Source organism: Prunus dulcis, chromosome 3, assembly GCF_902201215.1.
Source record: "Prunus dulcis chromosome 3, ALMONDv2, whole genome shotgun sequence".
NCBI lineage: Eukaryota > Viridiplantae > Streptophyta > Magnoliopsida > Rosales > Rosaceae > Prunus > Prunus dulcis.
Window position 1 is genome coordinate 3592118 of NC_047652.1, and position 14456 is coordinate 3606573.

At 35.9% G+C, this 14456-nt stretch overlaps 4 protein-coding genes and 4 non-coding genes across 9 annotated transcripts in view; 6 read left to right on the plus strand and 2 right to left on the minus strand.

Annotated features, from left to right (window-relative positions):
* Positions 1–300: 300 nt before the first annotated feature.
* On the plus strand, positions 301–2413 carry LOC117621231 (60S ribosomal protein L28-2-like). Its single transcript, XM_034351586.1, has 3 exons — positions 301–578; positions 664–827; positions 2121–2413. The coding sequence occupies exons 1-3, from the start codon at positions 431–433 to the stop codon at positions 2259–2261; spliced, it is 453 nt and encodes a 150-aa protein (XP_034207477.1). The 5' UTR covers positions 301–430; the 3' UTR covers positions 2262–2413.
* LOC117623687 lies at positions 939–1031 on the plus strand. Its single transcript, XR_004585212.1, has one exon. It is a non-coding gene; the product is annotated as a small nucleolar RNA R24 (small nucleolar RNA).
* LOC117623688 lies at positions 1173–1246 on the plus strand. Its single transcript, XR_004585213.1, has one exon. It is a non-coding gene; the product is annotated as a small nucleolar RNA R24 (small nucleolar RNA).
* Positions 1636–1728, plus strand: LOC117623685. Its single transcript, XR_004585210.1, has one exon. It is a non-coding gene; the product is annotated as a small nucleolar RNA R24 (small nucleolar RNA).
* On the plus strand, positions 1871–1955 carry LOC117623686. Its single transcript, XR_004585211.1, has one exon. It is a non-coding gene; the product is annotated as a small nucleolar RNA R24 (small nucleolar RNA).
* A 158-nt stretch (positions 2414–2571) lies between the features above and the next one.
* LOC117621230 (GTP-binding protein YPTM2-like) lies at positions 2572–5235 on the minus strand. Its single transcript, XM_034351585.1, has 8 exons — positions 5083–5235; positions 4227–4299; positions 3929–3976; positions 3792–3839; positions 3637–3708; positions 3383–3538; positions 3139–3242; positions 2572–2966 (listed from the first exon to the last, which is right to left on the minus strand). Exons 1-8 carry the CDS (start codon positions 5094–5096, stop codon positions 2873–2875), a joined length of 609 nt encoding a protein of 202 aa, XP_034207476.1. The 5' UTR covers positions 5097–5235; the 3' UTR covers positions 2572–2872.
* Positions 5236–8798: 3563 nt separating this feature from the next.
* Positions 8799–9381, plus strand: LOC117623145. The gene has a single exon (XM_034354016.1). It carries the CDS (start codon positions 8850–8852, stop codon positions 9147–9149), a length of 300 nt encoding a protein of 99 aa, XP_034209907.1. The 5' UTR covers positions 8799–8849; the 3' UTR covers positions 9150–9381.
* Positions 9382–9477: 96 nt separating this feature from the next.
* The window catches only part of LOC117623144 (anoctamin-like protein At1g73020), a 5231-nt gene continuing 252 nt past the window's right edge, over positions 9478–14456 (minus strand). Inside the window, exons 1-16 of one of the 2 annotated variants that reach the window (XM_034354014.1) lie at positions 14154–14456; positions 13605–13674; positions 13347–13462; positions 12844–12970; positions 12672–12772; positions 12506–12597; positions 12309–12413; positions 11924–12187; positions 11292–11424; positions 11070–11183; positions 10922–10989; positions 10694–10824; positions 10488–10570; positions 10293–10400; positions 9890–10048; positions 9478–9788 (exon numbers count right to left, since the gene is read on the minus strand). The exon at positions 14154–14456 is cut by the window's right edge and continues 252 nt beyond it. In XM_034354014.1, coding sequence (XP_034209905.1) covers positions 9660–9788; positions 9890–10048; positions 10293–10400; positions 10488–10570; positions 10694–10824; positions 10922–10989; positions 11070–11183; positions 11292–11424; positions 11924–12187; positions 12309–12413; positions 12506–12597; positions 12672–12772; positions 12844–12970; positions 13347–13462; positions 13605–13674; positions 14154–14327 — 1974 coding nt within the window. In that variant the 5' untranslated portion in view covers positions 14328–14456 and the 3' untranslated portion in view covers positions 9478–9659. The remainder of the gene's footprint in view (positions 9789–9889; positions 10049–10292; positions 10401–10487; positions 10571–10693; positions 10825–10921; positions 10990–11069; positions 11184–11291; positions 11425–11923; positions 12188–12308; positions 12414–12505; positions 12598–12671; positions 12773–12843; positions 12971–13346; positions 13463–13604; positions 13675–14153) is intronic. The other variant, XM_034354015.1, reaches the window with a different exon arrangement.

Genomic DNA, 14456 nt, shown 5'->3' on the forward strand with positions numbered 1-14456 from the left:
ATCCGTGATTTTGATATGAACCTATTTAAGATTAACTTGAATCATTCGTCATGAATTTATTTTCTGAATGTACAGTTTGTCAATACAAAGTTTGTAAATCAACCAGCTCTTGACTCAATTGCATTTTTTTTCAAATGTTAGATGATGTTTCAAATTCGAATTCCTTTACCCATTGGTTCAGATGCAAGATATAATTCAACGATTCCTCGACTTATCCGACCCAATTATAACCAGCCCAATACAAACCGGGTCAACAACACAACAGAGGACATAAGCGTAATATGTGAAAATAAATGATACCCCTCGGGTCCAAAGAATAAAGGAATTAGGGTTTCAGCATATATATAAAAGGTTAAATATTAAACCCCCAATCTCCTCTCCCCCTAAACCCTAAACCCCAAGTCTGAGCAGCAAAAGCAAAATCTGGGAGATGGCGACGGTGCCAGGGCAACTGATCTGGGAGATAGTGAAGAAGAACAACTCTTTTCTGGTGAAGGAGTTCGGGAGAAGCCACGCCGGTGTGCGGTTCAGCAAGGAGCCCAACAATCTCCTCAACCTCAACACCTACAAGCACTCTGGTACATTTCTCTACATCCCATTTTGTTTGCTTTCTGTTTGGTTCCCGAGCAAGTTTGTTTTTTAATTGAGATGGTTTTCGATCAGGGCTGGCAAACAAGAAAACTGTGACCATTGAGGCTGTCGGTAAAGATCAATCTGTGTTGTTGGCAACAACTAAGACCAAGAAGCAGAACAAACCTGCTGCTTTGCTCCATAAGTCTGTGATGAAACAGGAGTTTCGCAGGATGGCCAAGGCAGTCGCAAACCAGGTAAATAAACTTTGAAGCTTTGCTCTGCCGAATGATTATTTTACTAAGAACATGCTTGCAAGTTTTTGTTGCATTGGTGATCCTTAACATGTTAGAAGATACTTGTTGGTTTATGCTTTGGTGATAAGCCTTAACATGTTATGTTAGAAGAATCATTTGTAATGATATCTTCAGTGAAATATTCTTGTTACGCTTCTGAGCGTTTATTGTCCTTTAATTAGATGGGGTTCTCTTTGTTAATCTCTTAGATGTAAGTAAGCTTCATGCCTTTTCTTGGAAAAATCTGAAATGGGGTTTATCTCAAGTATCTGAATGATTACTTTTCTAAGAACATACTTGTAGTACCTTGCAGTTGAAGGATCATTTTTGTAGTGGTTTCTTCAGTGAAATACTCTTGTTACACTTAGTTTCTGAGCGTGCATTGTCTTTTTTTATTAGATTAGCTTCTCTTTTTTTTTATTTTTAAATATTTAATAATAGAAACGAAATTTATTGAAAGAAACGAAAAGGAACACATAAGTGGATGAGGCATCCACAAGCCAAACGAACAACAACAGAAAAAACAGACTAAAAAAACAAAGACACTAGCCAAACCACACAGAGACTGCTACACCAGAAAGACCCAAAGAAAACAAGATGCAAAAAAACACTTAAAATCACAGCAGCAGCCATATCCCTCAGTATAGTGGAGTAGGAATAGTCTTTTTTATTAGATTAGGTTCTATTTGTTAATCTCTTATATGTAGGTAAGCTTCATGCTTTTTCAAGGATCTGAATGATTATTTTACTAAGAAGTTTGTAGGTTTGTGCTGCAGTGATGAGCTTTTAACATGTAAGAAGGATCATTTGTGTAATGGTTTCTTCAGTGAAATACTCTTGTTACGCTTGGCTTCTGAGCATCCATTGTCTTCTTTAGATTGGGTTCTCCTTGTTAATCTCTTATATATAGGTAACCTTCACTATTTTTCTGGTCAAAATCTGAAATTGGTTTACCTCAAGGATCTGAATGGTTATTTTTTTAAGAAAATACTTGGTAGGTTTATATTGCAGTGATGAGCCTTAACATGTAAGATAAACTATTTATAATGGTTTCTTCGATGAAATGTTCTTGATATGCTTGCACGCATTGTGTTTTTAGGGTTTCGTGTTTTTATTGTTGGTCCCTCATATGTTGGTATCCTTCAAGGATGATAAAGTATTTGTATTGTATTGATTGCATGAATCTATATTTGCCTTATCTAGGTTTTCCCTTTTGTTGTTTCTCTGTTATTCATTTTGTATTCCGCATTGCAGGTGGCAGATAACTACTACAGGCCAGATCTGAAAAAAGCAGCCCTTGCAAGGTTGAGTGTTGTTCACAAGAGCCTCAAGGTTGCCAAGTCTGGTGTCAAGAAGAGGAACAGGCAAGCTGTTAGAGTCTATGGCAGGAAGTGAGTTATAGGGGGCTGATACACTAGTGTTCTTTTCATGATTTTGGATTTGATTGGATCGTCCTTGAAAACTCAAGATGTATTTGGATTTTGGGGATTTTATTTAGTTTGTTTTGCAAAAGATTCCTGGATATAAATTTTTGTCTTTTCAACCAATCATTTGGCAAAATTTCGGCATGGACCCTAACAACCAACTTATCGATAACCAATGAAAATACTCTGTTAATTTTCATATGGTAATTTTGCATATGCCCAACTGCAAACACTCGGGACAGGGAGGACATTAGAGGTTCTCAGAACAACAAATCACCATGTCCAAACAAACCAGTTCAGTTTTGAATGAAGAAATGTAGCTGATCAAATCAAATATAGATAAACTTAAAAATGAACTGTGATAATATGACATACAATTGTTAAAGATTCGTTGACTATATTATTCCAATAATTTCTTGACTTTCTAAACCAACGAATGAATGGGGAGCCAAGTATCATGACAATCTGCTGTACATATTATGAGGAGGCTTGCAGTCAAATAAGGGTCCAATGCAAAACCACATGTTTCTGCAAGCTTCCCACCACCATCAAGAACACATTCATCTTATCTTCGCTGATAAATCAAGATGAGCAGCAGGTGGTCTTTTGGACGACTGGCTGTCCACGCATATGCACAGTGGATGGTTTGTTGACACTCATTGGTTGGGTAGCTATCCTGCAACCCGAAGAAAAAAATATTTACCGATGCTGTATAAAAATACTGATGTTTTACCATTGCAGTTGTTCCAGTACAACTACAGATCACAGATTTATCTTACTTAAACTCTTGATCTGAAATGCCCATATCAATCAGAAATATGACAAAAGTAAAATGGAGATGAACTCACCTGTTCTTTATCTCTGCAACCATAGTCATGAATGCCTGCTCTACATTAGTCGAATTTTTGGCACTTGTTTCCAAGAATGGAATACCTAGCTCATCTGCAAATGCCTTTTAAAAACAGCGGGGTTTTGGGGTAAGAAGAATGTGAACAACATAAAGTTTGAACACGTAAATTTGATCAATGGTGCATGCTTATTTAACTCATCATGACTTGATAACAAAATAAGATTAATTAGCAGCTAAGATACCTTGCTAGCTTCAGAAGAGACCACTTTCTTGTCAGCTAAGTCACTCTTGTTTCCAACCAAGAGCTTGTTCACATTTCCAACTGCAAATTTATCAATTTCTTGCAGCCAGGTCTTGACATTGTTGAAGCTTTCTTGGTCCGTCACGTCATAGACAAGCTAGCAAATAATTTCAAAAACCACATTCATGAAGATCATCCTATGAAAAGCTTGCAGGACCAAAAATCTACATTATAAAGAGGTGAATTAATACTTACAATGATGCCATGGGCACCACGGTAGTAGCTGCTTGTAATCGTTCTGAAACGCTCTTGACCAGCAGTGTCCCACTATTCAGAAGAAATGGAGATTTCAGATTTTTTCAGCTAAGGAACTTCGATTCCAATCCAGCCTTAATAAAAAATATACTTACTATTTGAAGTTTGACAACTTTCCCATCCTGCTCCACCGTTCGAATTTTCTAAATAGAGGAAACAAAGAGATGAAATCACTGCCATGACATCAAAATAACCACACATCAGAAGTGATTTATTATGCCACTGTACTTACAAAGTCAACACCAATGGTACTTATGTAGCTGTCAATGTAAGAATCATCCTACACAAGATGAGAGTGGAATTGTCAATAAAAGATCAAAGAAAATCAGACATCAGCATTTGGCTCAACCAACTCTGATCACAAGCATACATTTATGTATCGCATGTTACACAATAGTTATGGTTTAAAATTTAGGACGAATTCAAAGAGATGACTGAGGGAGAAGGTATAAGAATTTAATGTGTGTGTATAAGAGAAGCGTGGCAAAAAGAAAACCATCATCCTATATATAACATTGTTGAACTTTTACCGCAAATCTCAGTAGAAGGCATGACTTGCCCACACCGGAATCTCCAATGAGCAAAAGTTTGAAAAGATAGTCACTGCAAAATGGAGGAAAATAACTAATTAGAACCTCAAACTTTATGCTTCAGTACGGTAACTAAGGGAAATAACTAAAATAAAACATTAACATATCATCAAATCTTATTACCAAAAACACCTACTCTGTCAGAATATGTCAACAACTATGCCCTGCATATCTATTTAATGTTTCTTCAAATTGTGACAAAATTATACAGGCAGCAAAGATATGAATTCCATGGCAGCATATCATCCAAATAACTCAAGGAGATTATAGGTGCCTAAGAAAACACCAAGCCACAGCAGAAAGAATCATCATTTCAAAAGTATGACTAACATATTCATCTTATTTACCAGAGTCCATGGATCTCATACATTGTTTTTACAGCTTTTGTATTCACTACAATCAAAATTGCAGATAGCTTCTTGAAATGAAATGTGATCCCAAAAAAAAGGGATCCACAAAATTGATTTTCGTAAGAACTTTCTTCCAGTTTTTTAAGATACTACTAAACAAACAATCTCTAATCAAATGGCCAAATCAAAAGCCATCCCACATACCCAAAAGTTGAAAATAAAAGAACCCTTCAATAAAAACAAAAACAAAAATAAAAATTTCTGGGTTTGACCAAAATCCAAATCCAATCAAATTGAACAGGGTTAACATTATCAACAGCCATAAAACAATCACACAGAAACTAAGCTATGACAAAAAAGGTGATAACATGTAGACATGCATGCAATTGTTCATGAGAGAGAGAGAGAGAGAGAGAGAGAGAGAGAGAGAGAGAGAGAGAAATTACTATTCAGGGATCATGACTGGGTTGATCGATGAGGAGGAAGTTTCAGAAAGCGTAGAAATTTTCAACTGGGTCTAATTAACGTAAAAATGGAATCTTAAACGAGGGAGAGAAGTTGAAGGAGAGGACTTTGTTGTGCCTTATATATATAAGGGTGGACAGTTTGCGTCACATTGAAAGGTTCCTATTTCCTACTCAGCCGCCAGCTTGGAACCTGACCCCACACAACTTTTTTGGTTTCTCTTCTGGGTTGGTTTATTTTTATGGGTTTGTTTACAAGCCCATTTCGGAAGGCCTGAATTTTAAGTGAAGAGGGTAACTTAGCCCAATTATCTGTTTACTTTTTCGTTGTTGTTGCAATTGGAGAAAAGAAACCCTGGAGTTTCGATCTTAATTCGATTAATTCTGTAATAAAAATATATGTTCGACGTTTTATTCGACTCTAGCTAAGTGAGTTCTTTCACACCTGTAAAATGAGTTACAAATGTTATTTTCAAAACTCGGGTAAAAAAAGTTGACGAGTGTGTTGTAAGGATTAGTTTTGTTTTACAAATAGTTACAAAGGACTTGTCTTTGTTTTCTTTGTGGTGGAACTGCTTCTCTAGGAATCACTTTTGCTAATAATCACTTCTAGTAAAAGAGCTTTTATTATAAAGGTCTTGAAATTTTCATAAGAAATCAAAAGCACTTGGGAACGCTTCCTAAAGGAGAAGCACAAGGCAGGTGCTTCTTCAGAAAAAAGCTTCTATGGCCTATAAGTACTTCTAAACTTTTATGCCAAATGCGGTTAAAAACGCTTTTGGTTATCAAAAAGCGCTTTTAGTTTTCCAGAAACACTCCCAAACGGGCCCTAAGTATATCAACTTTAGTAATAACATTCTTCTTGCTTTAAATAATAATATAAAAAAGCTGGGGTTTGATTATAAATAAAAATAAAAAAAATGAAAGAAAGAAGGTGTGATTTTTAATCCAAATGAGCTTTTATTTCCCCACAATAAGAGTTCAATTATTGTGGAAAGTTTTAGGCCAAAAGTCACTTTTGGTCTCTATAGTTTGGCATTTCAATCACTTTCGACCTTATAGTTTTAATTTCGTCACTTTTGATATTGTAGTTTCATATTTGTAACAATTCAAGGACAAGATAAAATTTCTTTCAATTTCTTTAACGGAACAACCACTTGCCACTCACTTGGAGGGGCACTTTTATCAGACCAAAACCTCACTTTAAAAATTGGTCGCTACCTCTTTCCTTGGGTGCAAAAATGGGCAACCAAAATCTCAAAATCCTCCCTCCTTCACTATCCCAAATTCCTAGCACCTAACCAATCTTTATCTCCTCCATCCATTTCTCTCTCCCTACAGATTCAGAACAAAACAACAAAGCAATAACTTTCCAAACCCAAAGTTACAGAACAAAACAAGGCCACAAAAGAATGGAACAAAAGCGTTGTAACCCACTTATATGCATTGAAAAGTCGAATAAATGTTATAAAACAATTTCGCACAGAAAACTGTACCTTTAGGCTTTGTTTGGTTTATGGAATGAATTTGAGGGGAAATCATTTCCCATGTCATTCCCCAAGGAATGGGAATGGAAGATTCCTTTCCCACGTTTGGTAATGCTGGGAAAGTAACCGGGAAATATCATTTTGTTTCATTTCCCATGTTTGTTTTGAATAGGAATGGAAAACAAAGTTTGTATAAATTTTCAATTATACCCATATTAAATCAAATAAAAAAAAATGCATTTAATGATATATTGTAATTCTAAATTGTTAATGGGGATAAAATGGTCATAAAAAATATGTATTTAATGTTAGCTCATTTTCCCAAACTTTCCCATGAGGAGGGTAAACAAAACCCAAGTTGGGAGGATGGCTTCACTTTCCCCCTACTTTCCCATAAGCCAGACAATGATTTCCCATACCTAGACTTACCAAACACGGGAAAGCAATTGATTTCCCATTCCCAAATCTCCTTTCCCATGAACCAAATGGGACCTTGGAGATTTTGAGTTCACCTAGATTATTGAAGCCTTCATTGACTTCACATATCTTCTTCACCATCGTCGTTGCTTCTTTACAGAAACAACAACCGATTGAAGTTCTGCTAGTCTTTTTTCGCACCCTCTCGTTGCACTCAATCGAAAACCTAGATGAATTTCACTAAATTTTTAGGAGCCCTAATCCTAATCTACTTCAAAATGGTCAATTTCGCGCGCCCAGGGGAAAAGGTAGAGACAAGCTTTTACGTGGGGCTTTGGCTGACAAAATTGCCCCTCCATGTGAGGGGCACATGATTGCTCTGTTCAAGATATTGAAGTCAATTTTAACATGTCATTGAATTGCTACAAATATGAAACTACAAGGTCAAAAGTGACAAATTGAAACTACATGGTCAAAAGTGGTTAAAGTGTCAAACTATAGGGACCAAAAATGAATTATGGCCAAAATTATATTCCTTGCAACAATGATGGTGGAAACTTTCCAAGAACTTAGGACTAATTTTGCTTCAAATTTACTCAATAGCCCATCAATAATTTATTGTTTAATAATAATATTAGAGCACCGATTCATAATGGACTCCATAAACTACCTCTTTAGATAAATTTTAGTGAGGAATTGAAAAAATACAACTTCAACTTTGCTCTCTATCTACCTCATAAAATAGGGAGACCTCTATGAACTCCTAATTCTAAGGAGAAAGAGAGAACGGATTTCTAGGCTCCGTTTGGTTCATGGAATGAATTTGAGGAGAAATCATTTCCCATGGATGGCTTCACTTTCTCCCTACTTTCTCATGAGTTAGGAAACGATTTTCCATGCCTAGACTTACCAAACATGGGAAAGTAATTGATTTCCCATCCCAAGTCTCCTTTTTCATGAACCAAACAGGGCCCTAGTGACTCCTTATAATTTAATATTGCTTTGTTTTATGCATATTTTTAACTTTTAATTAATGCTAATTATAATATTTACGACTCCCTAAACTAAAGAGTATGATTAGAGTTCAAATTTTATAAACAGTTCATAAAATAGCTTTTATGTGTTTTTCGCTAAATTTTATCTAAAAAATAAAGAGTATTATTGTAAATGCTCTTAGCCCAACTTAAAAAAATAATAATAATCACATCAGCAAACTACAAAGACTTTTGCCACCAGATTGGGAATATTACTCATTAGCCTGTCACATGCCTACAGTAGCAGGTTAAGGTCTTGGAAGGTAGGCAGAACGCTCGTTTCATTCATATATATATATATATATATATATATATATATATATATATATATATATATTGTTGTTTTTGGGTGATGGACAAAACTTGGCGAGCAAGTTTTATATACAAGAAGTTCTTTATTTCAAGAAACCCTCAAATCCAATCGTGCAAAGAACCGTAACCAGTTCTATTATAAAAATAATAATAAAAGTCAACATTACAATTTTATGGTCAATGTTTTTTGCCGGGAAGGTTTTTAACTAATTAATCTTTTATGCATGTGCTAATATCTCATCTCACATGCACCCCATGGTTAAAAGATGAACATATTTATATGTTAAAACCACAAAATATTTAATTTTGATGGACGCTATCAATTGAAAGAGTCTTTGTCAATGGATTTCACACGCATTATATTCTAGAACACGAATGTTAATTACTTGCCTTAATACAATTCTCTATCTCCTATAAATTAGACCAGCTTGCTGATTTTCTAGCTACTATTGCATCACTTTTCAACCATTCATTTCTCAGCAAACCAAACCCAGAAGCCATGTCTGTCAAGAAGAGTCTCTCTCTCAACAACGGCGGAGCTGGGATGGGTGGTGCATCTACGAAGAAGACTAAGAAGAGTTATTCTCTAAACAATGGTGGTAACGGCGGCGATGTAGTTACAGCAAAGCGCAGGCGGTTTGATCGATGTTTTTCTTTCATGGAGATTTCAACAGAACAAGGAAAATCACTCAAGGACATGGATTCGGAGAAGTTGAAATCTGGGATCAGGAGGTGGGCTAAGGCTGTTGTTGCTTACGCCCGCCAAGTCAGCGGCCGCTTCGGAGGCACTCGTGGCTGACTGATGACAAGCCTAACTGTAAGTGCCTAATGGAAGTAGTTCTGCTTTGAACATAGTGAATATCAAAATGATGGAGTTACTTGAGTTGTAACTCAATTTTCCATGCTGATAAACGTAAATAGGAGATTAAGAAATGATTGATTGATTGGTCCTTGTATGTAAATGCGCCCAATGATGTAAATAGTTGATTTTTCCATCCAAAATAAGGCCTGTGTCAAGCCAAGTATCCAAATTGCATGCTATTTTGTTAATACTCACAAAAGGCAAAAACAATTTTTTTGCACTTTTCTGTTATATTTAGGTGAAATTGGAATTTAAACCATGCAAGGAAAAAGAAATTATAGCCAGTACTATACATCTACTTACAAAACCATTACAACCCACCAAAAGAACAAACAAAAACGAAACCAAAATTTTTGTGCTACTGCAGCTCAACTCTAGAAAGCCTATTTGTGGCTTAGTTTCTAACTTATGAGAAGACAGCAACGATAAAACCTCTACTCCCTGACCTTATTGTGACTTTTTAAGTTCACCAAATGTCGCCCTCTCACCAGAAATGTTCCTCAAAAGCTGTTTCGAGCACATGTTCTCAGCCGTCGTTGCATCTTTCACACGGTCGGCCTTCACCCAAGCCGGTTCCTGCAAGAAAGTTTTATGATAATATAATGATCAGCATCTTCCTTTTAACCATTACATGTTATAATAACAAGAGATGATGTAAATTTGGAGTAAGCGTTCACCTCCGGAACAAAGCGGGAGAATCCAAACTTGATCAACAAGAGGACATGTTCCATAACCAGAATTGCAGCCAGGCCAGGCTCTATCTTCCATTTGCCCTCTTCATCATATAACCATACTAGAAGCGCACAGTTGGTGCATATAGACATAACAACGAGAAACTACAAATTGCAGACAACCTGACATTAGAAAGATGACGATAAGAGAGAAAATGGAACACATAGTCAACCCTCCAATTCTCTCCCTTGTTTTATATTTACTGCAGAGAAGAAAGCAAATCTAATACAGCTGCCAACAAATATGTCTCTTTACCTAATCAATCCATTCTTAACTTTCCAGAATTTAAGGTTGAGCTATACGAATTCTATATTTTCTTCACAATACATAACCATAAACCATAAGTACCTGAAATATATTCAGCCAAGCTCCAATTGTTGTGGAAAAACGAGGAGTTGGTCTTCTCAACATGGCAAGAAGCTTCAATGCATCCGCCCTAATTTCGGTGATGTTGTTCTGTGAAAAGTACAAATCGAACATTAGAATACAAAATACTACAAAGCATAAAGAACTCCAAATAAACAACCATAAAGCATATTTTACCAAAGTTGCAAAAGCAAAAGCAAGGGGGAATGCACAAGCAAACATCATTATCATTCCAAACTGCAATGCAACCTCCAGAAAGTCTGCAGGTCAAATCACAGTGCTAATCAGCAGAGAATAAAGAAACATACAAGAATTCTCATGATTACTTGAAACTAAGGAGGAAAATGCAAATTTTAAAACGCCAGACATAATTGACATATTACCATCAAACAACCCATCTTCAAGTTCCATGCCAATGCTTGCGGAATAAGAAGGCTTCAGGTACTCTTTTTCTACCCTAGAAGCAAACTGGATCTTCCCAGTTGATGAACCTTTTTCACGTTTTTTCTTGCTTCTTGAATTCAGAATGGCAAATAAGGTCATGTTCAGATAAACTTAAAATCACCCCAAAACATAAGGGTCCAGAAGATAAAAACATAGTATAGGCTTACCGAACTCTATATTTCTTATAACTGTACTTGAGATATGGCAAAGTATTTTCCAACAAGTTTTCCAACACCTGGAAAGCATAGACCAATTCATGAGCATGAGAGGAGAGGTATAAAATCAAAACAGTGAATAAAATAGAACTCATTTTACCTGAGACACAAGGAGGCGTTGAATCAAGACTTTGCGGAGTGTTGAAAAATTGCGGTGCAAAAGGGCATGGTAGAAAACTCCTATATATGACTGCATGAAATAAAGACCAAACACCTGCAAAATAAATTAAAACACAAAATAAGTCCTTGAACTTTGAAGCGTAGAAAACTCCTCCAAGAAACAGCAAAGAAGACGCTAGGGATTGATCTCCACTTAACACACCTTGTAGACCAAGCTGTCTGCTTTTTTTTCTGTGTTTTCATTATTTTCATACTTAATGAGCTTGACGGAGATCTTGCCCCCAATCTGTGTAAGGAGCTGAATGGCAAAAAGATAAATGGTAGTCAACCCAAACCTGAAAAATAAAGAAAGGATAAGTGTCATTCTCACACTATAATTCCAAAGAATTAATACCATAGGAAAAAAGAATGAATGCTGTGTCTAAATGAACGCTACAGATCAGAATTGGTTGTGCCCTTAAATTGGGTTTCTGTTTGACTTAATATTTCTAATTCGACTTTCCCTCTCCTTGTCCAAAGTTTCTAAGCATGAGGACAAGTGCAGCAGCAGATACAAACTCTAAAATCCCATTATGTCAAAACCAATAAACCCAAAATTTTCCTCCATCTTATGTCTAGTATGCAACCGGAACAGAGTCAATCTCAGCAATAGTTCTCATCCAACTGTCAATAGCACTCATGCACAACTGATGCACCGAGTTATCATGCATAAAAAATAAAAATATGAGCACAAACTCTGGAATGTTAAAAATGATTTTTCATTGATGAAAATAGAATTAGATGAACGTGCAAGTGTATACATTCACATGAATGCAAGAGGACTCTGCGTCTTACTTCATAATATCAGACCCAATAACCTCGTAAATATGAGCATACGCTAGTTCGAATGGTAACTGGAGGCATATAATACTGAAGATAATGATAGCATCATTTCGGAATCTCATGAGTCGTCCAAACCACTCAATTCTTTGGAACATTTCTTTCTCTTTAGTTTTGTCAGTCCCCCATTTTTTTGCGATTTCAATAGACTGTGAGGAACTCCACTCCATGCCCTGTCTATATCCCAGGTCAGCTCTAATTGGGTAACGAATCTTCCATCTAAACACCCAACCAAGAAAGAGAAAGAGGTAAAGTATGTTAGAAAAAGTAAAAATATAACTGAAAATGAATAAGCATAGATCTGATAACCACAAGACAATTTCATTGTAAACCAAGCTACCTGGCNAAAAGGGCATTGTTTTTACGTTTCCAGAACTGGGAAAACATTATAGCCCACAATATTATGCTTATGAAGAAAATGGGGAGCACCAGTAACTGCAATGACCTAAGGAAAACATTAAGCAAACATACATCAGTTTCAATAAGCAGCATTAATAAAGCCAACAAGGAAATTAAGAAATAAGGAAGATGACCCACCCAAAATCAAACATGTGCAAAATAAGCCCAAATGCAGCTGGNAAGAGCAACCACCGAGTGTACATTCCAAGGAAAGCAAAATAGATGGCAATCTACAAAGACATTAAATTCTTGCTTAATGTTAGGAAATAGAGAGAAATATAGTTTGCTATTGCTACTAACTCACTTTTGTTCCAAAATAGGAATAAATCTCATCTATTGGCTGGTTTGTGAAGTCCCACCAGTGCAGTGCCCACGTCTGAAGGAGCTTCTTCCTTTTTATTTCATCTATCAGTCAAAAATCATCTTAATTTAGAGTTTAACAGAGATGCACACATTTTGTGAATTTGTAAACATACCATGCAAAGGAAACACTTCTTTGACGATCCTCTCTGACTCCAATTTCTGAAGTAAATACTCCCCGACTTCCCATTGGAATTCTTTGCTGTCAAATCTTAATGTTACACTTGACTGACTCTTGTTAATCTGTAAAATTTCAGTTCTATCTTTGTCAACGGCAAAAACTTATGGATGAATATTTGCACACAGAAATATAATTATAAGGGGAAATGTTCCAAGGGTTTCAGTTGTTTGTACATCAACTGGCACAAAGTTTAGAAAAACAAAACACTAGAGGTCAACTGGTGGGATGTATTCTACCAAAGAGTGACAAAAAGAATGGAGATAAACATGAAATTGTAACGTAAAATCAAATTGAATGGACATATAAACTTAATACGATATAAATTTACAATTAAAAAAAATTCAAAAGCATTCTGTAATTAGAAGTAGTATACCAAAACATCAGAAAGAAAAAATGGCATTGGAACATCATAAGATCCTAATATGTTAAATGACTTACAATTCCATATATTAAGTGCCTATAGCAGCGAAAACGCTCACACCAACTGAACAAAGAACCATCAGGCTGTCTCTCAAAAGCATCAACCTCCTCCCATTCAAATTCTAAATCCATCCCTNAAACCAAGTGCAGCATATTAGTTTTTTAGTATTACCGAAGTGGAAATTAATAGATACTAGAATCTAAAATACAGAACAACCTCAAATGAAAAATAATAAAATTTGAAAGCCAACTGGAATAGAACTGCAAGATCATTACCAATAGGAGTTCGTTTTTTAATATGCAATTCAGCTGCAGCCCTCCCCAGTGTTTCCAAAGGTGCTGCCAACTGAAAGATAGAAATCTAAGGTCCAGCAACCAAATTCAAGAAACCATATAGACAAAACATTGCCGAATTGTATGTACCATTTTCATTCAGCATAAACAAAAAACGACATGAATAATGCTGGGTTATCATAAATTGCCAAGTATAGTGCTCATTTGCAATTTAGAATAAAAAATAGAAACAACAAATTTTAGCAAAAGGGAACATTTCTTTTTTGCCATTAGCAAAAAGATCTCAATTTCATAAGCTTTGTTTGTCTACATGCGTCGGTACAAAATACAAAGATTCACTTGGATTAATTAAAAAAATTTCCTAGTAAGCAAGATTTATAAATACAGAGAGAGATCGTATCAGAAATTATTCACAGAATCTATTCTCATGAGCCAATTGCACGAAACAATGTATGGTAATATAAATCAATTACTGAAAAACCAAACGAAAAATCAAGGCAGGAAAATAAGAGCAAAAGTAGAAAGACAAACCTTGATAAATTCATCAACAACGCCATGCACTCTCTCAACTACCAAACCCAAATTTCTAAACTCGTCTACCAACACCTCCACACAGTCAGAAGCTTTATCTCCTTCCTTCACATCTCTCTTTGGAACCACAACCCCAATCTCAAAAGCAGTTTGTTCCTCCTCAAGCACATTCATTTCCTGACCACCAAACAACTTTAACACCTGAGAACAGCCAAATGGATCTCTGTCTTTAAGATCCAAATGATGCCCAAACCCACCAAAGAGGTAAACTTTCACAGAAACTGGCTCAAACAGTGAAGTGGG

What these genes read in the sequence shown, in the direction of transcription:
- LOC117623145 (XM_034354016.1), top strand. Translation starts at nt 8,850, where the DNA reads ATGTCTGTCAAGAAGAGTCTCTCTCTCAACAACGGCGGAGCTGGGATG.
- LOC117621231 (XM_034351586.1), top strand. Translation starts at nt 431, where the DNA reads ATGGCGACGGTGCCAGGGCAACTGATCTGGGAGATAGTGAAGAAGAAC. An exon ending in CAACACCTACAAGCACTCTG is followed by an intron (nt 579 to 663) that starts GTACATTTCTCT and finishes GTTTTCGATCAG; the next exon opens with GGCTGGCAAACAAGAAAACT. An exon ending in CCAAGGCAGTCGCAAACCAG is followed by an intron (nt 828 to 2,120) that starts GTAAATAAACTT and finishes TCCGCATTGCAG; the next exon opens with GTGGCAGATAACTACTACAG.
- LOC117621230 (XM_034351585.1), bottom strand. An exon ending in GTGGTGCCCATGGCATCATT is followed by an intron (nt 3,539 to 3,636) that starts GTAAGTATTAAT and finishes ATTATTTGCTAG; the next exon opens with CTTGTCTATGACGTGACGGA. An exon ending in GTTGCAGAGATAAAGAACAG is followed by an intron (nt 2,967 to 3,138) that starts GTGAGTTCATCT and finishes TTCGGGTTGCAG; the next exon opens with GATAGCTACCCAACCAATGA.